At 37.3% G+C, this 15,151-nt stretch overlaps 1 protein-coding gene across 1 annotated transcript; it reads left to right on the forward strand.

Annotated features, from left to right (window-relative positions):
• The first annotated feature begins 690 nt into the window (after positions 1-690).
• On the forward strand, positions 691-14,809 carry xiap (X-linked inhibitor of apoptosis). The gene is made up of 7 exons (XM_088926130.1): positions 691-780; positions 5,440-6,313; positions 6,750-6,849; positions 6,992-7,070; positions 11,155-11,194; positions 11,455-11,646; positions 13,375-14,809. The coding sequence occupies exons 2-7, from the start codon at positions 5,494-5,496 to the stop codon at positions 13,563-13,565; spliced, it is 1,422 nt and encodes a 473-aa protein (XP_088782256.1). The 5' UTR covers positions 691-780; positions 5,440-5,493; the 3' UTR covers positions 13,566-14,809.
• The last annotated feature ends 342 nt before the right edge of the window (positions 14,810-15,151 follow it).

Here is a 15,151-nt window from a genome sequence, read left to right on the forward strand (position 1 = left end):
AATCACGGCCTCGGTTTTACGCCTCCTCCAAAGAACAGAAGAGATACTGTGCCATACTGCGGCATTAGCACCCACAAAAACCTGGTGAGCGCCCCCTACTGGTCCCACTAAAACCTCTCCCAGCAGCAACCATAGCCTTCCCAGGAGGTCTCCCATCCAGGTACTAGCCAGGCTCCATCTGCTTAGCTTCAGTGGGCTGCCAGTTGCACGATGATATAGCTACTAAAACTATAAAAACTAAACAGCCGTTTCGATATAGAATAACACTGGTCGTGTGCATTTATCTAGGAATGTGGCAGGCGTTTGTTAAAGCTTAATTTAATATATCATCTTTTATTAAATGTTTAAAACGTTGCTTGTTCCTTTTTTTAAGTTACGGATAACTTCCTGTTCACAGTATAAAGAGAGAACGAGAACACGCTTTCTTACTCGCCGTAAAGAGGGGAAATACAGACCTTCTTGATACATCTACACTGGTAGCGCTTATGATACATCTGTACCGTTTTGCTTTTAATAATTGATATTTAATACTAGAGATACAATAATAACAGACATTCTGCCTATAATTTGTGGCTGCTATTAACAGGAAATTTCTGCAAGGGGCACTCCAATCAAAAAGGTTTGAAAACCCCCATGCTACCCACTCCTCATGGAAGCGCTTGACGTCACATGCGTAACTTCCGGCTCTTTAACATAAATTGTACGGAAAGCAAGCGAAAAAAGAGAAGGTACCCGGAGAGTAATCAAACTAGGGACGCGAAAGGGGACACACTGTGACAGGTAAGTACCAACGTGTAGCAATTATGTTTATTGAGAACATGAAAATATACAGTATTTAAATGTCTTATTTAGAGAAACGGTGCCAGATAGGACATAATTGTTTAAAGTGCACCACCTTGTACCTTTGCATTACAATCCGGACAGTACCAGGAATAAGTTCGGAAATATACAGCGAAATGAGAATGCGCGTTTTAGTGAAATATAGCATAGAAAATTATAAAGATGTTGCGGTCGTCGGAGATGTCATGGACTTGGACACTTTCAGTTAGTGTTTCGAAACCATGAAGTGATCCCTGGTACTTTCGGTAACATGTTAGTTTCAGCCACTAGTTAAACACGTCAAATTGAATATCTTACTTTTATAGCAGTAGCTTAATTCTAGATATTTTCCCTATAATGAGCAAGAATATTTCCTGCGTTTTAAATATAGATTTAGCTTGCTCACTGCTTACAAAACAGACTGCATACGAATTTCTCATGTATGAAAGGTGAGATTACTTTACCTAAAGATGAGAAACGTTAAGGGTTACTTTAATGTAAATACGAGAACAATGTTAATACTAGAAGCTGAAGTGTATACTTTGGCTTTCGGTGTATTGATTTTAGCGGTGTCAGTAATCCAGCTTTCCATTCTTTCAAACGCATGGTGCCGTTGGACATTTAAGATATAGTTGGGTTTTCATTTTAAAATGTAAAAGAAAATTCTGCAATAGCACACGATGTTTTATTAATAGGTTATTGGTGTTGAATTGATTTAATTCATTATTGACAGTAGCATGTCTTTAACAACAGAGAGAACAGGGTTCATAGCATTAGGGTCTTAAAATTCTATTGAATATTTAATCAGAAATCAGTAGACGGACCTTTTTCTTATTTACTGTCTGGAAGTGCCAATTCAATATTTTGAATACCTTGCTCAATGGTGCAACTGTGATGGGATTTTAACCTGCCATCTTCCAGTTAAAAATCCAGAGCCCCTAAACACTAAACTGAAGAACAACAGGAGGTTGCTACTGAGAAATATGAAAACTATGAAACATGCCTTTGTGACACATTGGGTAAATTTGACAATATTGGTAACTGGTTTAACTGAGGCATTTTTATCTAAATGCAATTTTATATGGCGTTGTCTCTTTGTAGGAACAATAGCTATACATAACATTATTTTCTGCCCTCTACAAATTTTGGATAGTTTTATAGGTTTAATAGGATGGGCTCTGACCAGCTGGGCTGTTATGGCTCTGGTATTGGCTGTATCTAACTTTGCTTACAGTAAATTAAAAATGAGCAGTGTGTGAGTTTATTATAGGTCTGTAATAATGGGTTAGAGTCTGTAAGACCTCTACCAATGTTTTTAGTTTTATTCAAGTTTTAAGTTATACTCATTGGAAGATACCAGATTAGTTAAAAAATTATGTTGCTCCTTTTCAAAATAGGTTTCATTTTGTGTCGCTTATTATGAATTTGCTTTCTGTGACATTTTGCAGTGTGAAACGTGTTTTTAGAAAAGCTGAAACTTGTTTTTAGAAGCATCAAACGTGTGTTTGTTTTTTAAAAAAGACACGTGTTACAGGTTCAAAGTGTGGGAACAAGGGCTGTGATTGATCGCGGTATGTTGTTGCGAAACAATTAACCTAGTGCTCATGCAACTACACTATTGATTTGTACACTTGGACACGTTTAAGTTCTTATTAAATTCTAACAATAATCTACATGTTATAGCGAGAGTAAGGATTATTTTATCCAGTAACTTATTCGTTTAGATCTTAGGTTGCCGGGTGTGTTAAGAGGAAGGGAGTGCCACATTCCTTGGCTGTACTTTGTGTCCCTTACACTATTCATGATTAGCTTTGTTGATCAATGTACTATCAGCTGGTTACTAACAAATCTAGCAGCTAGGTTCAGTACCCTTGTTTAAATCTTCGGTCCACATCATTTCTCATTTAAGTCTCTTACACCAGAATTCCCTAGTCTTCATAAAATGCAGTGCCCACGCACAACACCTAACTCGTTGAAATTGCTGTTTGTGTATGTATTTTAGTGTAGTCAAGAATGTATTTAATAAATGACTATGATCATATTTTGAACAATTTTCAAAACTCTGTGAACAAAAAAATCTACAAAGCTAGTTGAGATGTGAGTGGTAGAATCCTTCTAGTACTCAGAGTGAAATGTCCAATTTAACTTAAGCAATTTGCTTTACCCCTGTTGTTACCCATTTCATTTTTGTCATGTGGTTAAGCATCCATAGTTTCCTTACAGCATGAACTCTTACAGCATTACAGCATTCATTGTGCCTGACCTGCATGTTCTTTGAGTGTGCCTTTTGCATGAGAATGTTAAATAATACAGCTGACTTTCAAAATGTTACAGTCCAGATCCTACAGAGTTTGGGGAATTTAGAAGGCAGTTAATGGAGTAGAGAGCAAAAAGTGGCACATTTCAAAAACTAATGAAGGTGGCAGTTTGATGATTACTGTATATACTTAAGCAGGATAAACTATAACTGCAGTTACAGCAATTTATAGTACGACTGCATGGATAGACCTAAATTGATTTGAGAGGAGTACTTTTAAAAAAACTAATTCATGCTATAGTCAGTGAATAAAAATAGTTTTGCTTTAAAAAGGATATAGGACTGATCTCAGGGAAACAAGATGTTGTTCTCTTTAATGCACCTATATACTGCCCATACAAATTCTTTTATTATGGGAAATTCTCCAACTACGAAATGATACTCGCTGAAAAAATGAATTTCCCCTTTGATTTGTATAAAAAGGGGAATTTTGATCCTCTTGTTCCTTTTTTATTTTGTCATATGTTGTATATCTAATAGCCCAGAACTCAACATATTAGACAAGTCGTAAGAGAAGAATTAACAATATATTGAAAACCTACTTTAACTTTTTAGTGAACATAAAATAAGATTTTGAATAATGCATAATTACAATATTTCTGTTGTGCTTATTAACTTTGAAAGCCTCAAAGATTATCAGTCTTTATATTGTTATATATAATTGTTATATTGAATGTGTCCCTGTAATGGAAATAAATAGTTTAGTTCTAGTTGTTGATTAGAATATTCTGTTTATAAGGACTGCATCAACTGGGCCGTTTCTGGCAGCAATACTTGAATTCCTGTCAGTATTATCTTAAAGTTCAAGGAAATGCAAAAACTTTGAACTGAGAAAAGCTGTAGGTGTACAAATTTTCCAACATAGGTCTGAGTGATTCAACCGAAAGCAGAAGAGTGTCAAGTGCTAACATTGCTAACATTCTGTGTAGTATTAAATGTGTGGGCTATGGTACTGTACTCCATAATATTTGCACGGTCTTAAACTTAAAAGCAAAGGTTTCATTACTAACTTTTTCTCTGAGCAGGACATCTGCCTCTCACAGGTCACGCTGTCTAAACATTGCTAGAGGGAGAGACTGCACATTACTATTCTTGCATGGCTCGGCTTTTCACTGGATGTGACCCTCATTGGGCAAGTGTGGGATGTTCTGGACAGTTCGCTGTGAAAGAACTGCACTAATCCACTTCCCAGGATTCCCTGTTGCATGTTAACAACACTGCTGTTTCTTTGTAAAAGCGAGCACCACAATGTACTCTCCACCAAACCAGAATACCGAGGTTGTTTTTGGCAGTTACAACTCAGAAATCGTAGGTTTAAGCCATAGGTTATTACATTTTTGACATGGTGTACTAAATATGCTCTCCCAAGTTTTACAAAGGTGGTACTTATATTTTCTAAACATTTAATGACTAAACGGGAAGTTCTCTAACGAAAAGTAATGGTGGATTTTATTCTGAGGGATTTTTTTTAGTTTTCTTTTCATTTCAGTCGCAGTTTTTTTTACTGGCTTCTTCCCTACACACCACTTTCACAATAGAAGGTGTGGCGAGACAATGAAGCTTTCGATGGCTAGACGACGGGCTTATAAAATGCAGCTCAAAGGAATGCTAAAAGCAGCAGATTCCCCCGCCTACGCTTTTTTTAAGGCTTTCCTTTCTGCTTTGTCTACTACTGTACGAAAGTGTCAGCGGCACACGTGCGCATTTGTGCAAGCATTACACTTCGCTTAAAGTATAAAACATCGAGTTGAAACTCTCACCGAAATGTATAGCAAATTTTAAAGCCGTAATGCAAAGGAACAAGAAATAAGCACCAACACGAGAGAAACAGGTTTTCTTCTTATTTTCAGTTTTTAATTAACCATATTTACCGTAGTTTTAAAATTTAATTATTGGGATCGGTTCGTTTTATGTAATAAGAGTCAACTCGGAATACGCCCAAGCAGAGTGTAGACTAAACCTCATGACTGTCTCATTATTTGATGTGCCGAGCCTAGTCTTTATTGGCTGCCGGAGCAGCAGAGTATATCACATGCCTCCTACCTCACATGGAAATGACAAGCCCTGCACGTGATCTTTCTTAAAGCCATATTACTTCGCTAATATATTCTGCCCCCCCCCCCCCCCCAGATATATTCCCAGATATAAATGGGAATATTTTAGAAATCGAATATAGTAGTTTTATGAACACTCTCTTGCTAGGAACCCAAACTCTAAAAGTCTAATACCCATAATAAATCCTAAATATGGATTCATATAATTTTACACTTTCAACGTGCTAATTTCTCCTGTGCTTATTACAGGCAGTTCTCTCTTCAGATCGCCAGACCTCCCAAGAAACCTCTGCAAGATACATTATGGCTAGCGCTCAACATGATAGCGATATTGAATCAGACAACTGTGCGGACATGTCGGCCATGAAGATGCGATTGCGGTCCTTCTCAAATTTCCCCTGCATCGACGTGGTGTCCCCTCAGAGGTTAGCCCGGGCAGGATTCTATTTCACTGGTGAGGCTGACAAGGTGCAGTGCTTCAGCTGCAATCAGACGGTGGAGAACTGGCGCAGAGGGGATGCCCCTGTGCAGAGACACCATCGGGTGTCCCCCAATTGCAGGTACCTCTGCTGCACACATCTGCTCCCTTCCCAGCATGCTGCTCTCAGTGAATTCCAGAGGCCAAGCCCTGATGACAGCCCCGATCCTTCGGCCAATGGCTCTTATGATGAAGAAGCAGAAGATCTGGAATACCGCCTGAGAACGGGAGAGATCGTGGACAACTCCACCTACCCAAGGACCCCTCACATGTGCAGGGAAGATGACCGCTTGAAGACATTTGAGAAATGGCCTTTGTCAGTCCCTGTGAGGCCTAGACAGCTGGCTCAGGCTGGTCTGTACTACCTCGATGTACAGGACCGAGTACAATGTTTCTGCTGTGGAGGAGTATTGGGAGGCTGGGAACCTCAAGACGAACCTTGGAAGGAACACGAGAGGCACTTTCCGAATTGCTTCTTCATCCTCGGTCATGATGTCGGCAACATACCTTCTGAGCTGCCCCCTGAAAGTGCTAACCATTCACATACATACATGGAGTCCTTTGAGGATCGTCTCCGAAGTTTTGCTAGTGTGCTTCATCCCATTGACCCTGAGAGGCTTGCCCGAGCAGGATTTTATACTGAAGGTGCTGTACAAACGTATCTGAGCAAATTCAGTAGCATTGCTGAATACTAACATATTTAACATATTTCCAAATCTGTAGTTAATAGTTATCTACAATTCTTCTCTAAGCCATCAAGTCAGAATGCAAGCTTGCTCTACATATGTTAAGGCACTTGGAAGGCAACAAGAAATGTAGGCTTCACAACTGCGTGAGTAAGAACATGCAGTTTGTACAGCTGTTAAAATTTGAGAAAATCTATGTATTGGCTTAAAAAATAGTACATTTTTTTTTGGATAACTTTGTCCATTACCGGTGTTGAATAGTTAACGACGAATGATGAAGTAAAGTGTTAACCCAGAGTATGACATTTTTAATCTGCATAAATGAGTCTGAGAGAAGGAACGTTGTATTTGCCCTCTGTGCTTTTGAAGGCTTACGTGTAGCTGTGCAATTTCAGGTGTTCAGGACCGTGTGATATGTTTCAAGTGTGGAGGAGGCTTAAAAGACTGGCAGTCGGATGAGGAGCCCTGGGAAGAACATGCCAAGTATTACCCTGGGTAAAAACTGCATAAGCTATTAGGATGAGTTCTTTTTATTGCTTGTTGTTTCATGTGAGGCATAGTTCATTCCATATGCAAATAAAAACGATTCCGGTGTCAGAATTGTACTAAACCTACTTTTTATTTTCCAAACAAACAGATGTAGCTTTGTGCTTAGGGAGAAAGGCCAGCAGTTTGTGAACAGCATGCAGTTGCGAGACCACAGAAGAAATTTTCCTGTAAGTAAGGATGGCTATGATTTCTTATAAAAACTATTATGAAGTCTTTGTAAAAAATGTTTGTCTAGCATATCCACTATAGAGTAATATGTATGCAGTTTTTAATACATTAAAAATAAACCTGTTTATACAAATTTCAAACTGCTGTAATGAACCTATGTATTTGTATTTGCAAGTCCGAGTTCTTTCTGTGACCAGATCGAAGTCTTTATATACTGCATAGGTCTGCCATTCTTTAAAATATTACCCTTAACAATTTTTACATTGGGGGGGGGGGGGAGACAATTAAAACGTTAAATATCTGTTTCTATTTTTTTAGAAGTATTTGAGTTCTCAGCTCAAGTTTTTTCTAATACTAAAAACTATTTTTTCATGCTAAAAAGTAGTTTTTAAACCACTTCAAATATTTTTAAGGTTATTTTAACATGACATGAATTCTTCTATAAATTTCAGAAACTTAGTAATTTAGATTTGAGTGCTATGATTTTGATTTTTTTTTTCTATCTGAGAAGTAAAAAAGGTTAAACCTGAAAACCTTTTCCAATTTTTATTCATGGTATGCCTTTACAAATGATATGTCTGCTCTGTACAGTGAGCGAATTATGTGTACTAAGTGACCATAAAGTAGCTTCCATTCACCCTTTTGCTAAAGCTAGCAAGGAAGTGAAGGGAAATTAAATGCTTGGAATATTTTGAATACATTGCATGTGTACTTATGTATAGTTTGTTGAAGGCCTAGAAATGTAGCATTACAGGACTTGATGAGTGTGAGATGCAGTGTCTTGCGGAAGTAATCAGGCCCTTGCAGTTTTCACATGTTCCTTGGCTGCAGTCATGACATTTTGATGTATCAATTAATATTTGATGTATGCATAACCTATTCTGCATATGTATGCATAACCTATTCTACAAATCCAAAGCAAAATAGATACAAGTAAATATATACTTTATATAATAAGACATAAAAAAAGGAAAAGTCAATATTCAAAACCTTTGTAATGGCAAATCTGAATCCACAAAATTACCTTAACCAGCCAGTCATTTAATTGTGTGGCTCTTTTCTGTGTGCAAAAATACTGGTTCATGTGATTTCGAAAATAATACATTTCACTCTTTAAGACCCATCAGTCAGGCAGAATAAAGAGCTTTCAAAGCATAAAATTGTGTGAAGACACAGATCAAGAAAAGGTTATAAAAACTTTTTAAATGCCCTTAGCTTGACATGGCGAGTTTGATCATTAACAAATTGAAGGTACCAGAACGCTGCCTAGATCTCTGAGAACTGTATGGCCAGGAAGAAAGAGAGCTGGTTAGGGGATGCTACTGTAAAGTTGAAAAGTTGCATGGTTCAGTGGGTGAAATATCCATGGGATAACAATATCCCAGTCAATCCATAGAGGAGTCTTGAATGACAATTAAAGAAAGATCTCAAATCCTATTTATTCTAAATACTGCAGAGTTTTTGTGGACAATACAAAATTGGAACTTTTTAGTTTAAAAGCAGAGGGTTACAGTACATCTAAAGCAAACCTATCATGGTGCATCATACAGTCAACACCATCCCTACTGTCAGGCATGTGACAGACAGCATAATGTTATAGTTCTGCTTCTCATCAGCAGGGGCTGGGAAACTGGCCAAGACTAATAGGAACATGGGAATAAGCTACACAGGAGTGGCTTAAGAATAAGAAAGTGAATGCCCTTGAGTGGCCCAATCAAAAAGTCCTGACTTGAGTCCTATTGAGAACCTAGGAAAAAACATTAAAACGTTTCTTCGTACAGTAAGTGATCCCCAAGTAACGCAAGAGAACCTAAGCAAATAAACCAAGAGAGAGGGCAAATATTGCACCTAGCCAGTCTCCAGAGGTGGTAAGAGATTTACCCCAAAAGATGTGCAGATGGTATTGCTGCCAAGGCTGCTTCCACCAAATATTTAGCTCATGGGTATTCTAGTATGAAGGTTTCCATCGCCAACATTCATTCCTGAAAATCCCACTGATTGGTAAATCCTTGAGTACCGATTTCCATAGTGTGTTATTCATCTCAACATTACCTTAAACATCACAAATATCATATAATAGTAGTATACTCCAACGCATGAAAGATAATTCAGTATAATTAAGTGTTAAATTGAATGCTATGTGCTTTGAATCCTGAGAAAATAGCACAAGAAAGGAACTTGCATAGAGAACTGAAATGAGATGCTAGCCAGCAGCCATATCGCTCTGCAACTCGCAACTGGCAACCCACTGAAGCTAAGCAGGTGTGAGCCTGGTCAGTACCTGGATGGGGGGACCTCCTAGGAAAAACTAAGGTTGCTGCTGGAAGAGGTGTTAGTGGGGCCAGCAGGGGGTGCTCACCCTGCAGTTCATGTGGGTCCTAATGCCCCAGTATAGTGACGGGGACGCTGTACTGGAAAATGGGCACCATCCTTCGGATGAGATGTAAAACCAAGGTCCTGACTCTCTGTGGTCATTAAAAATCCCAGGGTGTTTCTCGAAAAGAGTAGGGGTGTAACCCTGGCGTCCTGGCCAAATTTCCTATTTGCCCTTACCAATCATGGCCTCCTAATAATCCCCATCTATGAATTGGCTTCATTACTTTGCTGTCCTCCCCACTGATAGCTGATGTGTGGTGAGCGTTCTGGGGCACTATGGCTACCGTCGCATCATCCAGGTGGATACTGCACATTGGTGGTGGTGGAGGGGAGTCTCCATTACCTGTAAAGCGCTTTGAGTGGAGTGTCCAGAAAAGCACTATATAAATGTAAGCAATAATTATTGTTATTAAACGTAAAAGATAAATAACTGAACTCCTAGCTCTGTGAAGAGACGTGTGCAAGGGTGATGTGTGAGGGAGTCAAGATGACGACAAAGAGTCATGAGTTTGTGGAAAATCCTGTGCTTAAGTTTCTGTTTCCAGAACTGTGTATGAGCAAGGGATTTCTTGCATTTGGGAAGAGAATTCATAAAAAAACTAAAGCGCTAACCATTCCTGAAAAATCTGAAATATCCGTCTATCTTCTAACTGCTTTATCTAATACAGGGTCATGGGGGAGCCAGAGCCTATCCTGGCAAGGAACATGCACAAGGCGGGATACACCCTGAATACACCAGTCCCATCACAGGGCACGCACGCACACACACCAGGGCCAATGTTCCCAACAGCCAATTAACTCTGCTGTGAGAAGAAACTAGAGCACCCAGAGGAAACCAACACGAACACAGGGAGAACATCCAGACTCCATGCAGATAGAACTTCGAGTCTGGAATTGAACCCAGGGCCCCAGCACTGAGGCAGCAATGCTAACCACTGAATTATGTGGATTATAATTTCAGGTTTCCCTCACCAACCGCAAAACCCACGGTTTCCATATTGAGTACCACTCAGGTTTTAAATAGAATATTACATTTTGAAATGTATGCGTCATTTTGTATTTTTACCTAGGAAGGGTTATTTACTTTTGCAAGGCACTGTATATCACTCTTCTCAATTATTCCTGATTGGGTCCTGTGAGGCTTGTAGAGTGAAAAATTATTGGTTGACTAACTTAACTTAAGTTGGGAAGTACTGCGATTACATTTTTTAAGTGGCTTTTGTTGGGGTTTTTTTCTGCATAAATTCTTTTATTCTACATAAATTCTTAAATGATTATTCTCTTCATTTTGCCAGGAGCTAATTTTGAGGAGTTGAGCTAAGTTGAGAAAAACACTATATTGAGGTTTATATTGTAGCTGAAATCATGTCATCAACCAGCAAAAATAAAATTCCTTTTATTTTGTATTTAGACCGTTTAATTTAACCTGTTTCTGTAGATGTTTTATTTTTCTTCAATACAAATTAGAAAATTTTAGTGATTGTAAAAGTAACAAAGTATGATATTGTGTAAATTGAGTTTATTTATATTGTTCTATGATAATCGCAGTTATTTAAATTATACTGTATATAATTTCTTCCTTTTTCATTATCAACAAAAATGATTCTTGGTGATCCTGAAATCATTTTAAACTAGCTAGCTTCAGACAATATTTTGTATACTTGTGTTTTCTAATATTTTGTAATACTTGTGTTTTTTTTTTTACAGGATGAAGATGATGAAAACACCTTATCTGTATCTGAACAAGGTATGTTATGACTAAAGTTTATTCCTCTGAAAATTAAAAAAGTTATTTGCTTCATCTACTTCAACATGCAGTTGAACCTCATGAGTCTTCATTTATTTAGACATAAACGTTCAGTGGGGACCTTTTAAGTGTTAAAATGCTGGAATTAAAAGTTGTTTCTCTTTGTAAGTGGTATGCCAGAGTTAAATCTCAAACTAGTGTAAATGTTTTTCACTCAATTGAAAAGTGTTTTTAAATTACTCTTCTATAATGTGTTGCAGAGTCTGATGTTATGCTCTCTGAGGTGGCCCAAAGAGCTTTAGAAATGGGCTTGGATGAGACCCAGGTGAAAACAAAAATCTTGGAGAAAATCCGTTCGACTGGAGAAGGGTACAAATCTGTGCAGCTTCTGGTTGAAGACCTTCTGAATGAAGAGGGGGAAAGTGATTCAGAAGAGACACCTGAAAATGATGGTATGTTTTTTTAAGAATACATTTTTTTTCTTTCTATTGTAGGAAGAAAGATTAGTATTAGATTAAATATTACAATAAATCAGAAGTTACTCCAGTGGCTGTAACTGAAAGCCTGGATGACCCAAACAAAGATTGCTGTTTTGTGCTTGTGGTTAGCTGACATACAGTATCCCGCACCGATCCTAGTGTTGTAGTCTCCCTCTTGTGGAATACAAAGGCATTTATATCCCAGTGGTCAGAATCTCATTTAAAGTGGCATTCCAATGCTATTTTCAAAATTTGGGGTTATAAAGAATCTGCATTATTAAATGTATATCAAACCGCGATAAAAGTAAAATTTACACAGTGACTTGTCAAACCTCCAATGTGCATCACAAAATCGATGCAATTTCCAGGTATGCGCAGTGTCATGTTCTGCGATTCAAGAACGAGGCAAACAAAACGGTTCGAGACGGTTTTGCCAACAAATACTACTTCTTGTTAAGTCTGCATGCAGATCACATTGGAACATTTCTGCGGCGAAATGTCGGCTGCACAACCTGTATTTATTCGCTCATAAAGCGCATTACATTAGTCATTACTGAGGCTAGTGAGCATAAGGGAACGCATCACATTGCAATTCGAGGGAGGTTGAGTGCGACGTTTACAACATTGTGACTTGCAGTACTTTCACAAACTTCATAATTTTGTGCTTAATTCACAATGTCTTTTTTTTCTGTAAGGTCAATGACGTTCTTTTGATACCGATATTTAGTTAAGCTGGCAATGCAGTTCCCCTTTAAGGCACGTGTTTTAACAAATCTGCAAATGGTGCGTTAGGCTTAATACGTAATTATTTTATGGGGGGGGGGGCGGGGTAATTTGTAGTCTCAGTGAAACTGATGCATCTAATATTGTGAATTGTGAAATGAAATGTAATGTGTAATAATTCAGCTTTATGAGTATGTTTAAGGAAACCCCAAGAGTTATACAATACATAATACAAGCATAAGAAAAATGAAAAGCTTTGGTAGAAATCTTTTAGTTTTTGGCACGAAGAGTTGGATTTTAGCAATGCCGCTAACGACATTGAAGTTATCATTGTGAAGATGATGTCAAGTCTATGAGCATAACCTCAGTTTAATGTTGTAATGGAGATATTTTTGTCATCTTGTTGACCTACAAATCTCCTTATTCCTTATTGCCTTGATACTTTTTAAATGCTGAAGGAAAAAGTCAGCTTAATTATATTTTAATTGAAATAAATAACATTGCAAGAAATAACATAAGTATTAACTATTCATCACCTTGTGTTTCTTCCCATTTAAATAATATAAAATAAATGAATAGAAATTACAATTCCACTGAGCATCTCCTGCATTTCAACTAAAATGTACAAAGGTTTATTCCATGCTGAAAACTGAATTTCAGCTGTGGAGTTTTCTTCAGGTGTCCTTTATCAGCATGGAATAAATCTTTACTTGTTCCTTTGCGGCCTACGCATGCTGACGCAGCTATCTACTTGAACTACTAAAACATACATAAGTGATTTTGAGTGCTTGATGTTTCCCTTGAGCAAAATGACTAACCTAAAGTGACACAGAAAACCGTAATGTTAAATGCTGTTTCCTTGAACATTATTAAGACGGTATGCACCTGGGCAGTCCCAATGTGCAGAAGGATTAGAAAAGTCTGGTAAAGCTGGTAAGACCTGCCTCTGCTCACTCTCCCTCTGTGTTACATTGGCAGAAGACCCCATGGAGAAACTCCGAAAGCTGCAGAGAGAGAAACAGTGTAAAGTCTGCATGGACAGAGACATTGCCATAGTCTTCATCCCCTGTGGCCACCTGGTGACCTGCAAGAGGTGCTCCGACTCCCTCAGTAAATGCCCCATATGCTGTGCAGCTATAGTTCAGAAAGTCAAAACCTACATTTCGTAATTTTAGTTAAAATGAGATTTATTTTATAACAAATGGATTGTAACGAACCAAGTGATCTTTGCAATCCTGTGCGAGATTGTTTTGAAGTGATATTATATTATTTTTTAATCCCTTTGTGGAGTAGATCTGAATTTGGTCAGATTCAGAAACCTTTTATTGTTTGAACACGGTGGGGGCGGGGATAGGGCCTTGTGTTTTGACTTTTTGAATGGTAAGTCAGTCATTTATAAGCTGATTCTGACAATTTAAAATATAACTATTTTTTAAACATAAAAGGAGGAAATATATATATATATTATTTATATTCTGTTTTCCAGGATTTTTTAATGTATGTTATTTTAACTTTTCGGATCATGAAGAATAGACACTTCTGATTTATATTTTTACTTATGGGTTATTGGGATTAATTTCCATATAGCACTTTAGCGTTGGAATTTGTGTGTAAATATATAAAGAACATTAATGATTATATATAAATTTAATAAAGAAAGAACAGTACAATGTATATTTAAGAAATTCACAAAGAATAAAATTTCAATGAGGTCTATATCAAATGTAGCTTTAAGCCAACAGTTTAAATTACAGACATATTTTTGTAGCTCTTTGTTAAATTTGAGCATTTAAAAATAGTAATAATGTAATAAACGTTTTAAAAAAGCCTTTAAATCTTTTGGTGTAAATTACATGCATACAAATATAACAGTACTCTTCATCTACAGTGTATATACAATATAAAATAATGGTGTTGAATAGGTTGCACATACTCTTTATTAAATAAGATGGCAGTTTGCCTTGGTACAGGAGAGAATAATGTTACTTAATTGTATGCCATGTCTGAAATGATGATGCTGCTGCCTCTAAGGTGATCTATAAATCAGAGTTTGTTTTCAAAACATTTTTGTAGTAACATGAATCCAACTACATTTTGATTTTCCAATACTGACCATCATTGACCTATAGAGAACACTAAACAGAGTTTAATTCCAAGTAGAAAAACACTTTTTTTGTGTGTATAAATTTGTTGTTTTTCATTTGCATAAAAGTACACCTTTTAAACAGGATATAAGGTAGGTGGGTGTGTTTTAATAGTGTAACCGGTAGGTTTCATGAGGAGAATTAGATGTGTGCCTGGAATGTACATCTTACTGTGCATTTGTACTTTAAAGATGAACAATTTATTGTGTTAAATATTAAAATATGGGGGCTTTTATTTGTCATTTTGAAGAATAAATACTTCTGAACTACTCAGAGCACTTTGTTTCTTGTGTCTGATGATGGAGATGCGTTCTGCTCTTGCTCTGTTAGGTTTGATGTAACCTGCACAGGAAATCCACAACTGTTTATCTGCACTGCATTAGACACTATACCTCATGTTTCTGTACTCTTCACATTCCCTGCTGCAGAAATCAATTTTCAGCCTTCTGGGTTGCTTGCTGTAGCATGTTGCTTTTACTTTTGTGTCTGATACTAAAAAGAATAGGAATTTCAGACACAAAGTGTTTCTTAAAGAAAAAATGATGACCTCTTGGCTAAAATATTTTTACATTCACTACTAATATTAATGCTTTCTTTTCTAATTTTTCTTC

The sequence above is a fragment of the Atractosteus spatula genome, chromosome 9 (genome assembly GCF_055471065.1).
Source record: "Atractosteus spatula isolate fAtrSpa1 chromosome 9, fAtrSpa1.hap1, whole genome shotgun sequence".
Classification (NCBI taxonomy): Eukaryota; Metazoa; Chordata; class Actinopteri; order Semionotiformes; family Lepisosteidae; genus Atractosteus; species Atractosteus spatula.

Bases quoted from the DNA above. Each gene is read 5' to 3' on its own strand.
- xiap (XM_088926130.1), top strand. From the start codon at position 5,494: ATGGCTAGCGCTCAACATGATAGCGATATTGAATCAGACAACTGTGCG. The intron at 6,314-6,749 runs GTGCTGTACAAA...GTGCAATTTCAG, and splicing joins AGCAGGATTTTATACTGAAG to GTGTTCAGGACCGTGTGATA. The intron at 11,647-13,374 runs GTATGTTTTTTT...TTACATTGGCAG, and splicing joins AGAGACACCTGAAAATGATG to AAGACCCCATGGAGAAACTC.